This window comes from Chaetodon auriga, chromosome 8, assembly GCF_051107435.1.
Source record: "Chaetodon auriga isolate fChaAug3 chromosome 8, fChaAug3.hap1, whole genome shotgun sequence".
In the NCBI taxonomy this organism is placed as follows: domain Eukaryota; kingdom Metazoa; phylum Chordata; class Actinopteri; order Chaetodontiformes; family Chaetodontidae; genus Chaetodon; species Chaetodon auriga.
This window is the reverse complement of record NC_135081.1, coordinates 14,560,240-14,575,946: the sequence shown is the minus strand read 5'-3', so window position 1 is coordinate 14,575,946 and position 15,707 is coordinate 14,560,240. Positions and strand designations below refer to the sequence as shown.

The 15,707-nt window shown below is 41.9% G+C and overlaps 1 protein-coding gene across 1 annotated transcript; it reads left to right on the top strand.

Annotated features, from left to right (window-relative positions):
• Positions 1-286: 286 nt before the first annotated feature.
• On the top strand, positions 287-14,758 carry pklr (pyruvate kinase L/R). The gene is made up of 12 exons (XM_076737188.1): positions 287-329; positions 4,740-4,904; positions 5,619-5,710; positions 5,834-5,965; positions 7,332-7,518; positions 8,386-8,659; positions 10,103-10,253; positions 11,064-11,216; positions 11,329-11,495; positions 12,815-12,881; positions 14,312-14,426; positions 14,539-14,758. The coding sequence occupies exons 2-12, from the start codon at positions 4,766-4,768 to the stop codon at positions 14,643-14,645; spliced, it is 1,584 nt and encodes a 527-aa protein (XP_076593303.1). The 5' UTR covers positions 287-329; positions 4,740-4,765; the 3' UTR covers positions 14,646-14,758.
• Positions 14,759-15,707: the final 949 nt, after the last annotated feature.

Here is a 15,707-nt window from a genome sequence, read left to right as displayed (position 1 = left end):
ACACTCAGAGAGCACAGTCGTGTTTAATCACACAACTCAGCCTGTTTTAATCTTCCAAACATAACCAGCACATTTACGATGATACTCACTTTTTTTGTTTGCATCCTCAAACACTTTGCATCCAGCCCAAGAATTCATAACTCTAAAGAATAAAGTATCATGTCCTCCTCCTGTTGTAACTTGTCTTCATTGTGGCAAAGCATGAAAAGGCAGCATTCACACTACTGTCCATCAGATGGCGCTAATACTCACACCAACCCGTTCATTTACATGTGTCGCGCTGGTCCCTCCCCACCGCTCAGTCTTTACCTGCGTTTTTCATCCAACAGGTTGGTCATTTTTATTTTCTAAACATCTAAAGTTTGCAGCCTTTCTTCCTCCTGTGACTGTGCTGTGTAAGGACTGCATGCAGCTAACCAACATCTCTCCCTGCGCCCTGCTACGTGTCTAACTTTGCTTTTTGTTAGATTGCTGGTTTCCAGCTAACCTAATCTACCCTGCTGTTTATTTCTGTCGCTCTGCCTGGCATCACTCTGCTTTTTCCCCTTTTGCAAGTGTCTCCTGAAGAGCTCCATTAAAAGGCTTAATTTTCCCATTAAAACAGACAACTGACACAGATTAAGACGAAGTGCTTGATATCAGAGACTAAGAGGAGAAGGTTTTATTACTGAGCCTACTTCTGGGGCCCTGTATTCTACTGTTTTCTTACTAGAAGTGTTGCAAATTGAAGTTGCATGTCATATTTTTGCACTTTGGTCTCCATGCGTAAAACTGACCTTTACGCTTGTGTAGTAATTATGTGCAGCGCTATAGGTGTGTGCTACACAGGGGGGCTGCAGGGGAAAACTTCTCTCGTCAGCTCAGGAACAAAGGTCTGTTTGTACATTGGCTAACGATTTACACCCTCTGTCAGCCTGGATTCATGCGTGACTGTGCATAGATGCAACTCCGCAGAATGCAGCTCCATGCGCTCTTTCTAGAGGCCAATGAAAGACTTAACCGGTGTCACTGAGTTGAAGACACATCATATCTTATGCGTCACCACTTCTGTCAAAGTCTTAACTGACGTAACATCGATCATTATCAGCCCACTGTTCTCTAAAATAGGACGTGTGTTATGCGTTTTCCACTACAACAGCAACAAGTTCAGAGGGTTCGGAAAATCTCTGACATCAAGAACCTCAAGCTAAATCTGATAATACTATGAATATATTACTATATCCTACTTTCTAATAAGTTACCCTTTAATAAGGGGCGAGAAGCTGTAAATCACAGTTGAAATTAATTGTTGATAAAATAAAACTACTTTTGAGTTGCCAGGTTGTAACTGGTGTTTAGTCTCCTGAATGATGGCACTTTCTTGGTATTTCTAGCTCTTAGGTCGTCATGCAAATTGACTTTTTGACCTCTGACCTTCTGGAAGAGCCGCAGGTCATCTCGACCAACATGAATTTATGACTAACTTATTAACATTTATGTTTAAAGGTGATTTCCTTACATGCTTTATTACTGTTAGAAGAAACTCTTTATTAATGAGTCAACAGTTGAGAGTGTTTTCACAATCTGGCAACCCAAAAGGTGTCCTTCTAAGGGCTTATAAGTGATTTGTAAAGAATTAGTAAAAAATTTATCAACAATTGATAAAAGCAGAATTGTTGAAAATGACAAGTGAGAGCAGTAAAATAATGTTCAAACATCTTTTTGTTGAACTCCTTGAAAATTAGTGCTGATGATATTTTTCATGATCAACTAATAATCTGATCAAGTGATTGTTTCAGCACAATAGGCAGTTGTGTGGCAAGTACTGCAAAGATTTTCTGTGTCTGTGTTTCGGGTCAATGTCAGACTCAAGGTTGGGATTACATAATCTGTAGTGGTGCAGCAAATAGACAAATATCACTTTATACTGTAGTGAACCTTGACAGTTTCCTGTCACCAGTGGACTACTGACATGCAGTTTTCCATTTTTAGCATCATCTTGGCCCACTCAGGCTGATTCACTTACGGTAATTCATCCAAAATCATCCGTCTGTTGCAAGCAGTGGACTGACTCCAAATGCTGTGAGTGGGAGGAGAGATGAGGGGGCAGCAGAGGGGTCAGAGGGTAAAAATGAAAGGAAGAGACTGAACTAAGCTTGCTCAGGTGAAACTAGACTTAGAGAATGACAGGTGCACGACCTGAGCACAGACAAGGATAAAGACAGAGGAGCACATTTAGAAAGAAAAGAAAAAAAGAAAATTTTGCTAAAATGGGTGAGTGGACCAATGATTTCCTTTTATGTTGTGGGTGCAGAGTTATGACAAGTTTAGTCGATTCTGATAGAACTTCAGCATGACCAAAAATCCAAATATGACCTTTTGGTGATTGATTAACCTGGAGTAATTGTTAAATTGAGCTGCAAGAACGCAAGAGCTTTATGTGCGGTTAATTAGGTGTGTCTTAGTCCAGTGGCTAATAATTTGTCATTTTCCAATATCTATGATTACCTATGCATCACTCAGTGGCCCCGTTTTAACTTGTTGGTCAGATAATGCGCTGCTGAATGGCTTTTCAGATGCTTTTAAAGTTTAGTGCAGAGTCATAGTTTGACAAATATTTGTTCACTGATCGATCGCACACATGCACACTGACCCATATCATGCAGGAATGTGACCCTCAGCAAACAGGTAATTCCTGCTGCAACTGGGCCTCACCCATCGAACATGTTCACCTTTCTTATCAGACATAAAAGCGTCGACTGATATCTTGCAACTGTCTTTGACCCAGTGTCTGCTTTATTTATAGTCAGCCTTCCTGTAACAGGTACCTGTATGTAAGCGTGTGTGTGTGTGTGTGTGTGTGTTGCCATGTGTACACTCTGGGAAGTGTCAGAGGAGGATCTCAGTGGGACACGTAATGATGTGTGCAGCAGTGCGGCAGAACTGGGTCATCGGGAGGTGGAGGGAGAGAGAAAAAGACACGAAGAGAAAGAGAGAGAGAAAGCACTGACAGCGACCGAATCCTGTGCCTGTTCACATTATCCTGCAAAACCTCCAGTCACCATTTTCATCGGGGACTTTCCTCTGCAGACTTCAAGCTTTGTCTGTCTCCGTTTGTGCTTGCTCATTCATCACAGAGGGCTTTGATTTCCTAAAACACTGTACCAATCAGAAGAATGTTGCTTAATGAGGTCTTAACCCTAAGACATGCAGTGCAAAAATGAAGCAACAGAAACTTAACAAATTGTGTTTTTCGTTTTTTCCCGATGTTGATCTCCAGAAATCGTGTCAGATCCCTCCTGTCTTCACATCACCCTCAAGTCTCCCTCCCCTCCTCCCCCTTACCTTCATCCTCACCTCTTCACTCCTGTTGTGCCGTTAGCAGCGACCTTGTCTGTCAGGCTCACCTCCTCCTCTTGGGTCTTTACTCTCTCCTCCCCTGTGGTGGCAGAAATTGCAGGCTTGACTGACTGTGACATCCTTTAAAATGGATGCCATTGTACTGGCTCAAAGCCGTCAGACAGGTGGACGACAGTGCTTTGCTATGAAAGACATTGGCTCCATTTACTGGTTTTTACTCTCAGGTTTTATGCAGCAGTGGGAGTCACTGGGAAAGGGTGACTTTAATTTGATTGTAGATGACTTACTAGTAGACAAAAATTAAACTAAACTATCTAGATATTTTAAAGGCGCTCTAATCAGTGTTTTTATTGGCACAAATGACTCTATGTAGCGTGAAAAGCAGTCACTGGTAGTGAGTGGCTGAGACCAAACTGTGGCGAGAAGGATGGTGAACACTGAACTTCAGTTGAACAGGTGGCTCCAGATAATGTTGCTCCGTGTCTGCTGGGTATGCAACAGGCAACTGTTTGCTAACATTTGAGCCATAACTGCATCATAAGCAAATAAAATGCCAAATAAAGTAAAAATGCTATGTTACAGCAACAAGCATCACTTAAAAATGATCATACTAGAGCTGCTTTGTTGTTTTTCACATTCTCATCTGTTCCTTTGTAATTTGTGGGCACTGTAAAAACAAAAAAAAACAACAAATTGATAAGTAAATAATTAGGACGCATTGTGGTGGATTGAGAATAATATGTCGCTCCCACACCAACAGATTGGTCAACAAAAACCGAACTGATCTTCTCTCGGTTTCAGTATCTCATCTGTGAATGCAAGATCGTTTACCTTATCTCCTTCTACAAGCACAGAGGGGGACACTAGTTTATTATTGAACATAAAACAAGATTATTTTGTGCCTTTCTGCTGTCTGAAATTAAGGCATATCAAAGGATTGCTGGTGTGGAGACCCCAATGTTTCAAATGTCACCATACAGCCCTTCATATTTCCTCTGAACAGCATTAATATCAGCCTTCCTGTTTCCCAAAGTAAATGCCTTCCTGTTGCTTGTCAAGAATATCTGGTGAACTGCACTGTTTTCTTTTCATATTACCGACTCGTATGACAGCTGAATGTCAGCATGTAAATCTTCATGACCCCTCCACGCTGGAGTTAATGTCAGGTCAATCAGCTGCACATTCAAAATCTGTGATGGCAAACTGCCATTTTTATCTCCGCTCTTCACTCTGAACACATGCTGTGAGTTTGTTGTAAAGGTTATTACCACAGAAAAGACAAAGATAACACATTTTGTACTTACGAGGTGTTTAGTTCATGTGTACTCGCAGGTGGAGTTGGCAACGGAGTTTTCATGACTAACTTCACCCCGCTGACGACATTTTCTCTTCTGCTATAGCTCGCATCAGGCGCTACTCAGAGGCGATGACACTGCCAGACTCTTTCATCCAGCGCCAACAGCTGGATGCCAGCATGGCTGACACCTTCCTGGAGCATCTCTGTCTGCTGGACATCGACCAGGAGCCAATCACAGCGCGCAACACCAGCATAATCTGCACCATCGGTGAGTGTGACAAGCGTTCGCAGACAGTGAGTCTCAGTTTCAAGTTTGTTTTCTGGCAACTGTTGTGTGCCATCGCTGGCAGTCAGCTCCCGGCTGCTGGGTGGCCTGCAGTTTCTTGGCAGAGTCTGATTCTTGGCTGTGGCACTGTGGAGCTCTCTCTGCTCCTCTTCTGCCCAGGAAAAACAGAAAATAATTAGAAGGAAATATAATGTACAAATCGCTACTTTGTTCTTCCAGAGATATGACTCCCCAGATATCGTCTTTGATTCCTCACAAATGCAGGTATTAATTCACTGCTCACTAAAGGGCTTGTGTGTAAAATGGGTAAGGAGCAGGTAAATAGGCCAGTATAATTCATTTTCAATGTACGGCTGCAAATTCCAGCCATTTTCATCATTAAGTAATGCACCAATTCTTTTCTTGGCCAGTAAAATATCAGGAAAATATCAGGAAGCAGTGAAAAAAGGCCCATCATGATTTAACAGAACACAAGTCTATATATGTGGATTGCTTGTTGCATCAGCGGCCCAAAACCCAAAGGTAGTCAGCTTCCTATCGCAGAAAACACAGAAAGTCATCACATTTAAAGAGTTGGAATCATTGGTTATTGGTTATTTTTGCCTGAAAAATTATTAAACACATCAAAGTTGCCAATTTTCTGTCAATCTGCTTTTTGTTTTGGCTCAATTTTAAAGTTAAACGTCCTCGTTTCAGGTCCTGCGTCCCGATCAATCCCCAATCTCCAAGAGATGGTCAAGGCAGGAATGAACATTGCTCGTCTAAATTTCTCTCACGGCTCTCATGAAGTATGTGCAGTACACGTGTTTCTCTGTGCACCATCTCTCACAGTGACAGTACTTGTACTTGCTCAGGCCTTTCCTTCACTGATGTATTGATTCTCTGTCTTTCTCCCTCTTTGTGTCTGTCAGTACCACAGTGAAACCATCAAAAACATCCGAGAAGCCGTGGAAACGATAACCTCTGATCTCTTGTATTATCGGCCGGTTGCCATCGCCTTAGATACGAAGGGTCCAGAGATCCGCACCGGCTTAGTGAAAGGGGTAAAAATGTCATGTTTCATCTATCAAAAAGTCTAAACCTAATCAACCAGTCACAGGCAGTCAGGTGTAAGAGGCGCTGGAAATATGTCGACTGCTTGTATCATCGTCATTTTTTACACTTCCTTTCTTTTTGGCACAGCAACACGTGTTGGTCTGTCCTGTTTGGCTTTTTCATCACCATCTTATCATGTCGTTCTTTGTGTTGCTGTTGCATGCCGTCTGCTTTGCTGAACAAATAGCTGCAAGCTGTTGGAAACCTCTTCATGCTTTGATTAGCTTATAAAACGCTCTGCATGACGTGTGAGCTGCACACTGATTCTTGCTTGTTGTGTCTCTTCTAAAGTCTGTTTAGAAGCTTAATTGCGGGATAAAACAGAGTCTACACAGTTTACACTTTATCGCATGCTGGTCCTTTGTTGTGTTATATATTATCTCTATGTTAGATTCTTACCAGCTAATTCTTGTTTCAATGTGTTACATTTCTCACATGTTTTAGCAGATGGCATTTTAAAAGAAAAGAAGAGAAAATCATTAAAAAACAACAACAGTAGACATGAACGAATGAATGATGGTAGAAAGCAGCTCACTTAGTTGTGGGACAGTTAGAGCCTCATACAGTTGATGTCATAGGGTTAGGGTTAGGGTTGTCATATAATCATCTTTGTTGTCACTCAGAACCTCTGACGTGAGTTGTCAGAACTGGGCGGCCACAAACATCACGAAGAACTGGCTTATAGAAGCTCAGCACGGGTTTAGACAGAGTGTGGGGTTGAATCAAGCAGCTTTCCAGCCCGGGTCAGACGCAGGCTGTGGTTTTGCAACAGCAAACAGAGGAAGATTCTCTCTCTGGATGAGCTTACCAAATATTTGATCTTTGTTGTTTTTCTTGCACGAGCACCGTGCTTATGAACAGATAGAGGTGCATCAACTAACTCCAGACGACAGCAGAACTTGGAGGGTTGCCATATTGTAAGTCTTACACGCCAGGAGAAAAAATGTTTATCTTTAACGCAGGACAGTTTGTGTGTCGCTGTCTGTGTGGAGACACATTCCTGCAAACATGGGAGCTTAAAGCAAAACGAGGAAGAAACTCTGTACTTGCACCACAGGATTCACCCACAGAGATGATCTCCCTGCACTCGTGATGACACATGTGTGATAACACCTTCCATGCACTTGAGTGGGTTGACCTAAAACAGCCATTTAATACATTACTTAGCTTGAATGATTACTTCGTTGAGTCATTGGCTGTCCCTCAAGTGCACCTGTCTTTTAAAAATGTGTTGATGACAGACAGGTGATAATGGTGTTAACTTAAAGGCAGCATTACTTTCTTTTCGCTTTGTGTCTGTGTGTCTTTATATAGAAAGTGGATGAGGAGGTGGAGCTGGTAAAGGGCAGCCATGTTCGTGTGGTAACAGCAGGGAGTGACAAAGACAAGACAGACGGCAAGATTATCTGGGTGGACTATCCCAGTCTGCCCAAAGTCCTTGAGAAGGGAGGCAAGATCTACATTGATGACGGCCTCATTGGGCTCAAAGTACTAGAAACAGGTAATACACATTAAGCTGACCTCAGCAAACCTTGACTGCCAACAGAGCAGAAATGTGACAATGTCTGACCTTTTATTGTCTTGTTTTATGATATGTATTTGGTTCATTTTGCAAGAAAATCATTAAGACCAAGAAAGAAAAAAAAAAAAAAGACATGCCGCCACAAGAATCTATACACACACATCCACATCCACATATGCATAGCCACATAAATACATGCACATATAGTATGCATGCAGATACAAACATATATACATATACATAAGAATGTGCCTATATGCAGATACCTGCATATACAGTTATTGAGAATTCTGTCTGCTGAAATTATACTGCATATCATTTTATTTCCCTTCAGAAAAGTCAATAATAAAGTCCTACTTCTAACATTGCCGTCGTGAATAAGCTATTCATGAAAAGATGGAGTCTTTCAGTCCCTCAACAAAATCTGCTTCTCTGACATTATATTAGTAATGCAGTCTGGATCATATCTGTGGCTCTACAGTCTGCTATAATTAGTGGGTCATCCTGAATGCATGTTTTAGGATTGAAATCAGAAATGTAACTTGAGAAATCCCAGATAACATTGATGGATATTCGTCCAATAAGTCTGACCCAATGCGCATACCCATTCATTTTCATTTTCATTTAGATCTTTCCAGCAATCTGCATGATTTCCTGTTTGACAAAACTTTTCTTCCAATTTAGTGTTTTCTTCTTGAAAGAGATCCACTGGAGCTCAGAATCCCTCATCAATGCAGTCTTTTCAGAGAATTGTAACCTTGACTGTCCTCAATTCAGGGATTTCATAACTCTTAGGACAATTTCATTGACCTTTTATTTTCCTGAACTCTTCCTCCTCCTCTGCAGGCTCCGACTGGGTGGATACTGTGGTGGAGTCCGGCGGGATGCTGTGCAGTCGTAAAGGCGTTAACCTGCCTGGCTGCGACCTGATCGGCATGCAGGCGGTCAGCGAGCGGGACGAGGCTGACCTGAAGTTTGGGGTGGCGCAGGGCGTAGACATGGTGTTCGCCAGCTTCATCCGCTCTGCCCAGGATGTCAAAGACGTGCGGCGAGTTCTGGGGCCACACGGACGAGATATCAAAGTGATCAGCAAGGTGGAAAGCCGGCAAGGGGTTCAGAAGTGAGTGAAGGAAAATACTATAAATAAAACCATTAAGGCACAGTTATTTCGAGCGGTATAGCTGGAGGCAGTGAGAATGTCATAATGAGGCTATGACAGGACTTATAAATCTGCTGCTTCCGTGGACAGCCGGCTGTCACTGATGGATGGACATATGTCAGCTCTAGATGTTACACATCGGTGATAAGCTATCTGTGTGGCTGTCTGTGTGAGTTATAGCTGCCACTTGATGTATCTGACACGATTTATGTCACAGCTCTCTCATTTCCATTACTTATCTCTCGCTGTCACCTACTGCTCGCTGGCTGCTGACAGTGTTTAACTATGGCCCTAATTTAAATGGGATCAGGAAGATTAAATTTTATGTGATTATGATGCTGTGTGTCAACGTTTGGTGTGGACAGCTCTGTTTTATATCTCCTGCAGCTGTATTTGTGCGTTTGTTTTCATATGTATTCATTATGTTTTGGGGTTTTCTTCCTCCTCCGAACTTAAGGTTGAGCTGATAAGATTTCGGTGGTCAAAGGTCAAAGGTCACTGTGAGCGCACTTAATTTGTTTTTGGTCATAACTCAGAAATTTATAGTTACAGTTATGATAAAATTTCACCCAAATGTCTCATAGGATAAAATGATGATGTGATGAGATTTTATATCCAAGAGGTCAAAGGTCAGCTTCACTGTGACATCATTATGTTCTGCAAAAACACTTTTCTTGCCATTATTCAACACCGTAACTAATTTGTATTTAAATCAACACCAATTCATATTTGAAGCATTGTCTGCTATCATGGCAACAATTTTGTGTTCTGTCAGAGTCGGCTTTACCGGCCTAGCATGTGAACATATGCCAGGAATGTCACTTTGGTTTTTGTTTCCTTAAACTTACACACTAATAGATATACAGCACGAACTCACTGAGCTTCAGGTGATTGTAGCTGCACCGTGTGTTGAAGCTCTCTCAGTCCTCTGTACTTCTCTGTAAAAATAGTCTCCAAGTGAAGACGGCGTGTTTCTCTCTGGAGTCATACATGTCAGTAGAGTGATAACTTCCATTTACATTGTAAATTGCCACTTGATTAGTTGATTGAGGTATACAGCCGCAAGGCAGTAATGCCACTTTACTTAAATCTGCATGCTGCTTACATGTTCCTGCTGTTCCTGGAGCACACTGCTCACATATGCATTTGGATTTTGTTCGGATGATGTAGGAGTTAGATCACAATGCACCACATCTCTCTATATTTTCTCAATATCCAGAAGCAGTAAGCAAAATCCTGTTTTTGCAGCTCCAAACCTGCATTTGAACGTATCCTGGATGCTTCTGCTTCCTCATCCCTGCTCACTCCTCCTCTTGTGCTCTTTTCCAACTCTCTCTTTTTTATCCCAAACTCTGAATTCTTCGCTTTCCTCACCCGCCCCCCCTTCCCTAATCTCGCTCTCAGTTTTGAGGAGATCCTCGCTGAGAGCGACGGCGTGATGGTTGCCAGGGGTGACCTGGGGATCGAGATCCCAGCGGAGAAAGTCTTCATCGCCCAGAAGATGATGATTGGACGCTGCAACTCTGCCGGCAAGCCCGTCATCTGTGCCACGCAGGTCAGGGACGAGCACATACACAAACACACGCATGCAGAAATGCTAAAATATGCATATTTAGATGCTATCTGCAGTGTTACCTAATCAAATGTCAAACAGGTCAAAATAAACTAGCATTAAAACCTAACAGGCACACATTAACCTTGCACTCCTACATAATCTACTCACACGCTCACTTGTCCAATAAATTCAGCCTTAAAGAGACACACATTTCCTCTCTTTCACACCCCTCTCCCATTATACACACAGACACACACAGACACACACATGCACACACACTCCTGCAGCCATGTTGAGTCACAGTGCTGTGTCTTGTTTATGCTACAGCTCCTGACTCAGAGTGACAGCGTTATAGCAGGTTTGCTACTCAAGACCCGAGCCCACAAACAACACCCACACATATAATCAGCATTAGCAGCAGCTTCTTAGCTACTACAAAAATGCAGTCTCTCAGGCAACGCTGCAAGCTATCTCATTTTCCAACTGTCTGCCATCCTTATTGACTCATGATACTGAGTCTCGGGCATGCCAATAATGATCTCGCGGAGTCATCTTCATCCGCCTCAGTCTAAATGATCTCTCAGTTCTCCTCCACTACTGACCATCCATCCGCAAAGCCATTAGCTGCTCTCCTCATTGTCTCTGTAAAGCCTGTGTGCCTTACATTACTTTCTCATCTGCAACAAAAATTGACATACCAAGTGACTTATTATTGATGGATTCATTGATCTAAGCCCTTTACAATGTTTTATGGAGACATAAGGCTCTCATGACATTTTGGTTATGTATTGTGTGTTTGTGTGTATTTAGATGCTGGAGAGTATGGTGGCCCACCCGCGGCCAACCAGAGCGGAGGGCAGTGACGTCGCCAACGCCGTGCTGGATGGAGCCGACTGTGTAATGTTATCTGGGGAGACCGCCAAGGGACTGTTTCCTGTGGAGGCCGTCGCAATGATGCACTCGGTGTGTGCTTCTGTGTGCACATGATGTCCACTCTGTTACATCTGAATTAGTGCCCTCTGATAACCCTCTCCCCCTCTGTCTCCCCCCACACTCCACTGTCGATGTCGCTCAGATCTGCAGGGAGGCAGAGGCGGCCATTTTTCACCAACAGCTGTTTGAGGAGTTGCGTCGCCTCACTCCTCTATCCTCCGACCCAACAGAGGTCACAGCCATCGGAGCCGTGGAGTCCTCCTTCAAATGCTGTGCTGGAGCCATCATAGTGCTCACCACCAGTGGCAGGTGTGTATACCAAACCTATTGCTAGAGAAGATTGAATGGTCATTCTATTGTTAAAGGAACGGTTTGACATCTTTGGAATATGCTTGATTTGCTGAGAGTTAGACAAGAAGATTGATACCACTCTCATGTCCGCACAGTAAATATGTAGTTGGAGCCAGCAGCTGGTTAGCTTAGCGTAGCACAAGGCTGCTCTTTCCACCTGTTTCCAGTCTTTGTGCTAAGCTAAGCTAACTGGCTCCTGGCTGTAGCTTTATTATTTATCATACAGATATGAGAGGGGTATCTATCTTTTCATCTAACTCTTGGCAAGAGAGTGAATAAGTGGATTTCTCAAAATTACAAATTATCCCTTGAAGGTTACAGAAAGATTGTGATTAAAAGGTGACTGTGAATTGAGGATCTGCAACAGGATGCAAACTCCTTTCCTGCATGAAAGTCAGACTCCATGCAAGCCCATCCACCACCCCAAATCTTGAAATGCTGAGTCATCCCAAAAGCATGCACATACTGTAGAGTAAACCTATCACACATGCTTTTTGAGGTTCTCTTCTTCCCTCTGGACGGACGTAATAGCTCATTAAAGATTGGAGCGACAGATGTTATTTTTTTTTATCCCAGAGCAAAGATTGAATATTGCACTACTGTTCCCTGCTTTTGCATCCTGAGGGTAGAGTTTTATGTTGACTGTAATGTTTATTGTGTTCCCCTCATGTTTTTGTGTATTTTCATGCGTTCTGACTGCTTGCTGGCAAAATAAAGACTACTCTACTCTGCAAACATGCACTCACATGTAGGCTACACATGTAAATTTATATTTTAAAATCACATACGTGGACCCATTTCTACATACATACACAGGCACCACAAGCAGAGGGTGACAAATGAAAGGAAAAAGACAAGATTTGAGGGGAGAAGCAACAATGTGCATTCATTGATCCTGTCACAGTCTATTACTTCTATAAAGAGGCTGAGCAGACCCAGTTCAGCTTGACTTTGGATCAGGATTGTCAGGAAGCAAGATTAATGCCTCTTTCACACTGGATAAAAAAACCCACTGACATCTGGCTTTTGTCTTCAGTGGGTCGACATTCATTCCCAGCTTAAAAGACTCCCCAGTAGTCATGGCTGTTTTTCGGCTACAGCTCCAACTCGGGTGGAAATGCTAATTTTCGCCACTTTTATCTAAGTCCAGGAGCATTGAAGCTGTTGTGGTGGCTGTAACGATACATTTTTTTTTTTGTTGGTTTGTCGCCTATCTGTACATTGAAATGCTGTTCAGTATGTTCCAACACTGAACAACAACTTCCTCGTCTCTCCAGGGCAGCACATCTCCTGTCCAGGTACCGCCCTCGCTGTCCTATTATTGCCGTCACCAGAACCCCTCAGGTACAGTCTGCCTCTGTGAACCAGAGGGCATTTGTCTCGCCTGAGTCACAACTTAACTGTTGATGACTCTTTTCAAAGCTGAACAATGTGTGATACAGTCTTTACTCTCACTGTCTGTTGTAAATAGTGACAGCACTAAAGATTTCAGATCAGTCTCACTGACTGTATTTATGTGTGGTGTTTTACTGGAGTATATTTCTGCTTTATGGAGCTTTCTACAGAGCTCTTTGTTCAGGGACAGTTAATTTAAAACATGGTCGGAGCACAAAATATGTGACAAACCGTTTCAAAGTACATCGTGATAACCTATGACTTTAAGTTCAGTTGGAGTCAGTCTACATATGAACTCCCTCCACATGCTGTATCCACCATATGGAGGTTAGAGATCAGGGTCAGATTCAGAGCAGCACATCTGGACCAAGTGAGGAAAGTGTTTTAATGATTTGTTAAAAAAGGATTATATAAGTCATTTTGTCTAAAACACCTTTATATTTCCACAAATGCAATTTTTTTCATCACTACTTGGAATCAGCAGCCTGTTCTCACATGAATTTCAGTTATTTCTAAGAAAAAGCTTCCACAATATTTATATGATATGTATGAAAAACTGAGATTTGACCTGTTTCTTAAGTCAAACAAAGCCAAAACATTACTCTTTTAAATAATGAGTAGCTAAACTATACATAATGTTTGAAGTGAATAATTACACATTGTAATTCATGATGTTATTTTAAAAATTCTGCAACAGAATAAAAAATGATGTCTTTGTCCTGTGTTTAACCCTATTCTGACCATTACTTTGTATGCAAATGTGACATTTTGATAGTGCTGCTATAGAGAAAAGCTTACATAGTGTTCAGAATGGAAAGGGTTCGTCCTCTGAGGAGCATGAATGTGCATTTCTAATTACAATACATATTTATTTATTGGTGTGCTTGTGATGCTCAAGGAAAGCTCAGAGTTTCACCGAAAATATCAATATATTCAATATTTCAAGCAAAAGTTTAGCGTTTAGTTTTTGAGATAATCTTGTCGTGGACAAAGATCTCCAATTGGCTTCACATTGGAATTAGATCAGTGGGACCCAACCTGCGGGTCGTGACTCCTTGAACATCACAAAAAAATCTCGTCTCTGAGAGCTCTTCAAATGAAGCAATCTGAGAGGGAAAATCACTCTTTGGTTGAACTCATCATAAGTTATATGGGAACCACTGCATTAGATAGGTTTGTAGTAATAAAAGTCTTTGCCTGGATTGATGAACTGACAGACATTAAAGGACATATAGGCCCAGCCACAAGCAGTTTAAAAAATATACCAAATTTAGCAAACAATTTGTAGTTATTGAACTTAAATAAAGATTCAGTGTAATGTAAGAAGATCCTGAAATCATGGCTGAGGCTTCACTTCACGTCTCTGTCCTCTCCCTCAGGTGGCCCGTCAGTCGCAGCTGTTAAGAGGAGTGTTTCCTGCCCTCTTCCATCCACTGCCTGCTCCTGTCTGGGCCGATGATGTTGACAACAGGGTCAACTTTGGCATGGATATAGGTCAGTGTGTGTGTGTGTCTGTTTGTACACCTCCATCAGCCTGCTTATTTGTATGCTATGATACTATCTGACTCACTGACCCTCCTGTGCTTCTTTCCATTCGCCTCCTCAGGGAAAGCAAGAGGATTCTTCAAGTCAGGTGACATGGTGATTGTGGTGACAGGCTGGATCCCAGGGTCTGGTCACACCAACATTATGAGGGCAGTCAGTGTCCCGTAACAGTGTGACCTTACATTTGACTGACATGGTGACCTGCCAGTGTTAAAGCCTCTTTAAGGCAGACGTTACAACATATAAATGTGATGAAAATTAGAACCTTAAATAAAACAAAAACCACAGTCACTAATAGATTGGGAAAGCATTTTGGTCGCTTTCATCATGATGGAAACCCAACATTTTGGCAAAGAAGTGTTGAATTTGTGTTTAACATGTCTTCAAAGCAATGACTCCCTCTAAATAAAACTTGAAACATTAACTTTAAGCTTCACTTATTGAGCGTTCCAGCCTCATTTTTTCATCTCTGCTATTTATGGGAGTAATATTGAATTGAAAATGAATATTGTCTCATTGCCTGCCGCTGTTGAAGCACATCATCATTGGTAGCTTTTGCAGAATTTGGAGATAAGGTTTTTATTCCTGTCCATAGTCCTGACCTTATCTCTGCGATGGCGCAATTCTTTGGCTGTTATGAGCAGTGCCAGGAGATGCTGAGATGACGGGTATTGAACCACACTCTTTGGTCCACTGAGATGACCCAGATGCCGACGTCTGTTCTCTCATAAAGTAATTATATCTGTTCCTGCATGAGGCTTTCTCATGTCTCATGATCCTTTAAGTGACATGTTCATTTTCTTCTGCATGCTTCCAGCTCTGATATGCCCTGAACCCCCCACAGTCATCTTTCAGAACACATGGAGACGATGCATTTAAAGCACTTAGAGAATATTGTGTTTATACTTCCAAACAGGGCCTGTTTTTAATGGTGGAAGAAGAATTTAGATCCTTTACTTATCGGTAAAAGTATCATGACCACACTGAAAATAGTCCTCTACAAATAAAAGTACTGCATTTAAACCCTTATTTAAGTAAAAGTATTGATTATCAGTGAAATCTGCTTGTGGTTACGCAGAACAATATTCCATATTTAGTATTTACTTCAATATTATTATGTATCATGTTTTTTTGGATTATTATTACTGCTGCATTAATATGTGTGTTGCATTTTACTGGTGTAGATTTTTAAGGCTGCACAAATTTTACTTTATATGCTGTTTGGTACTT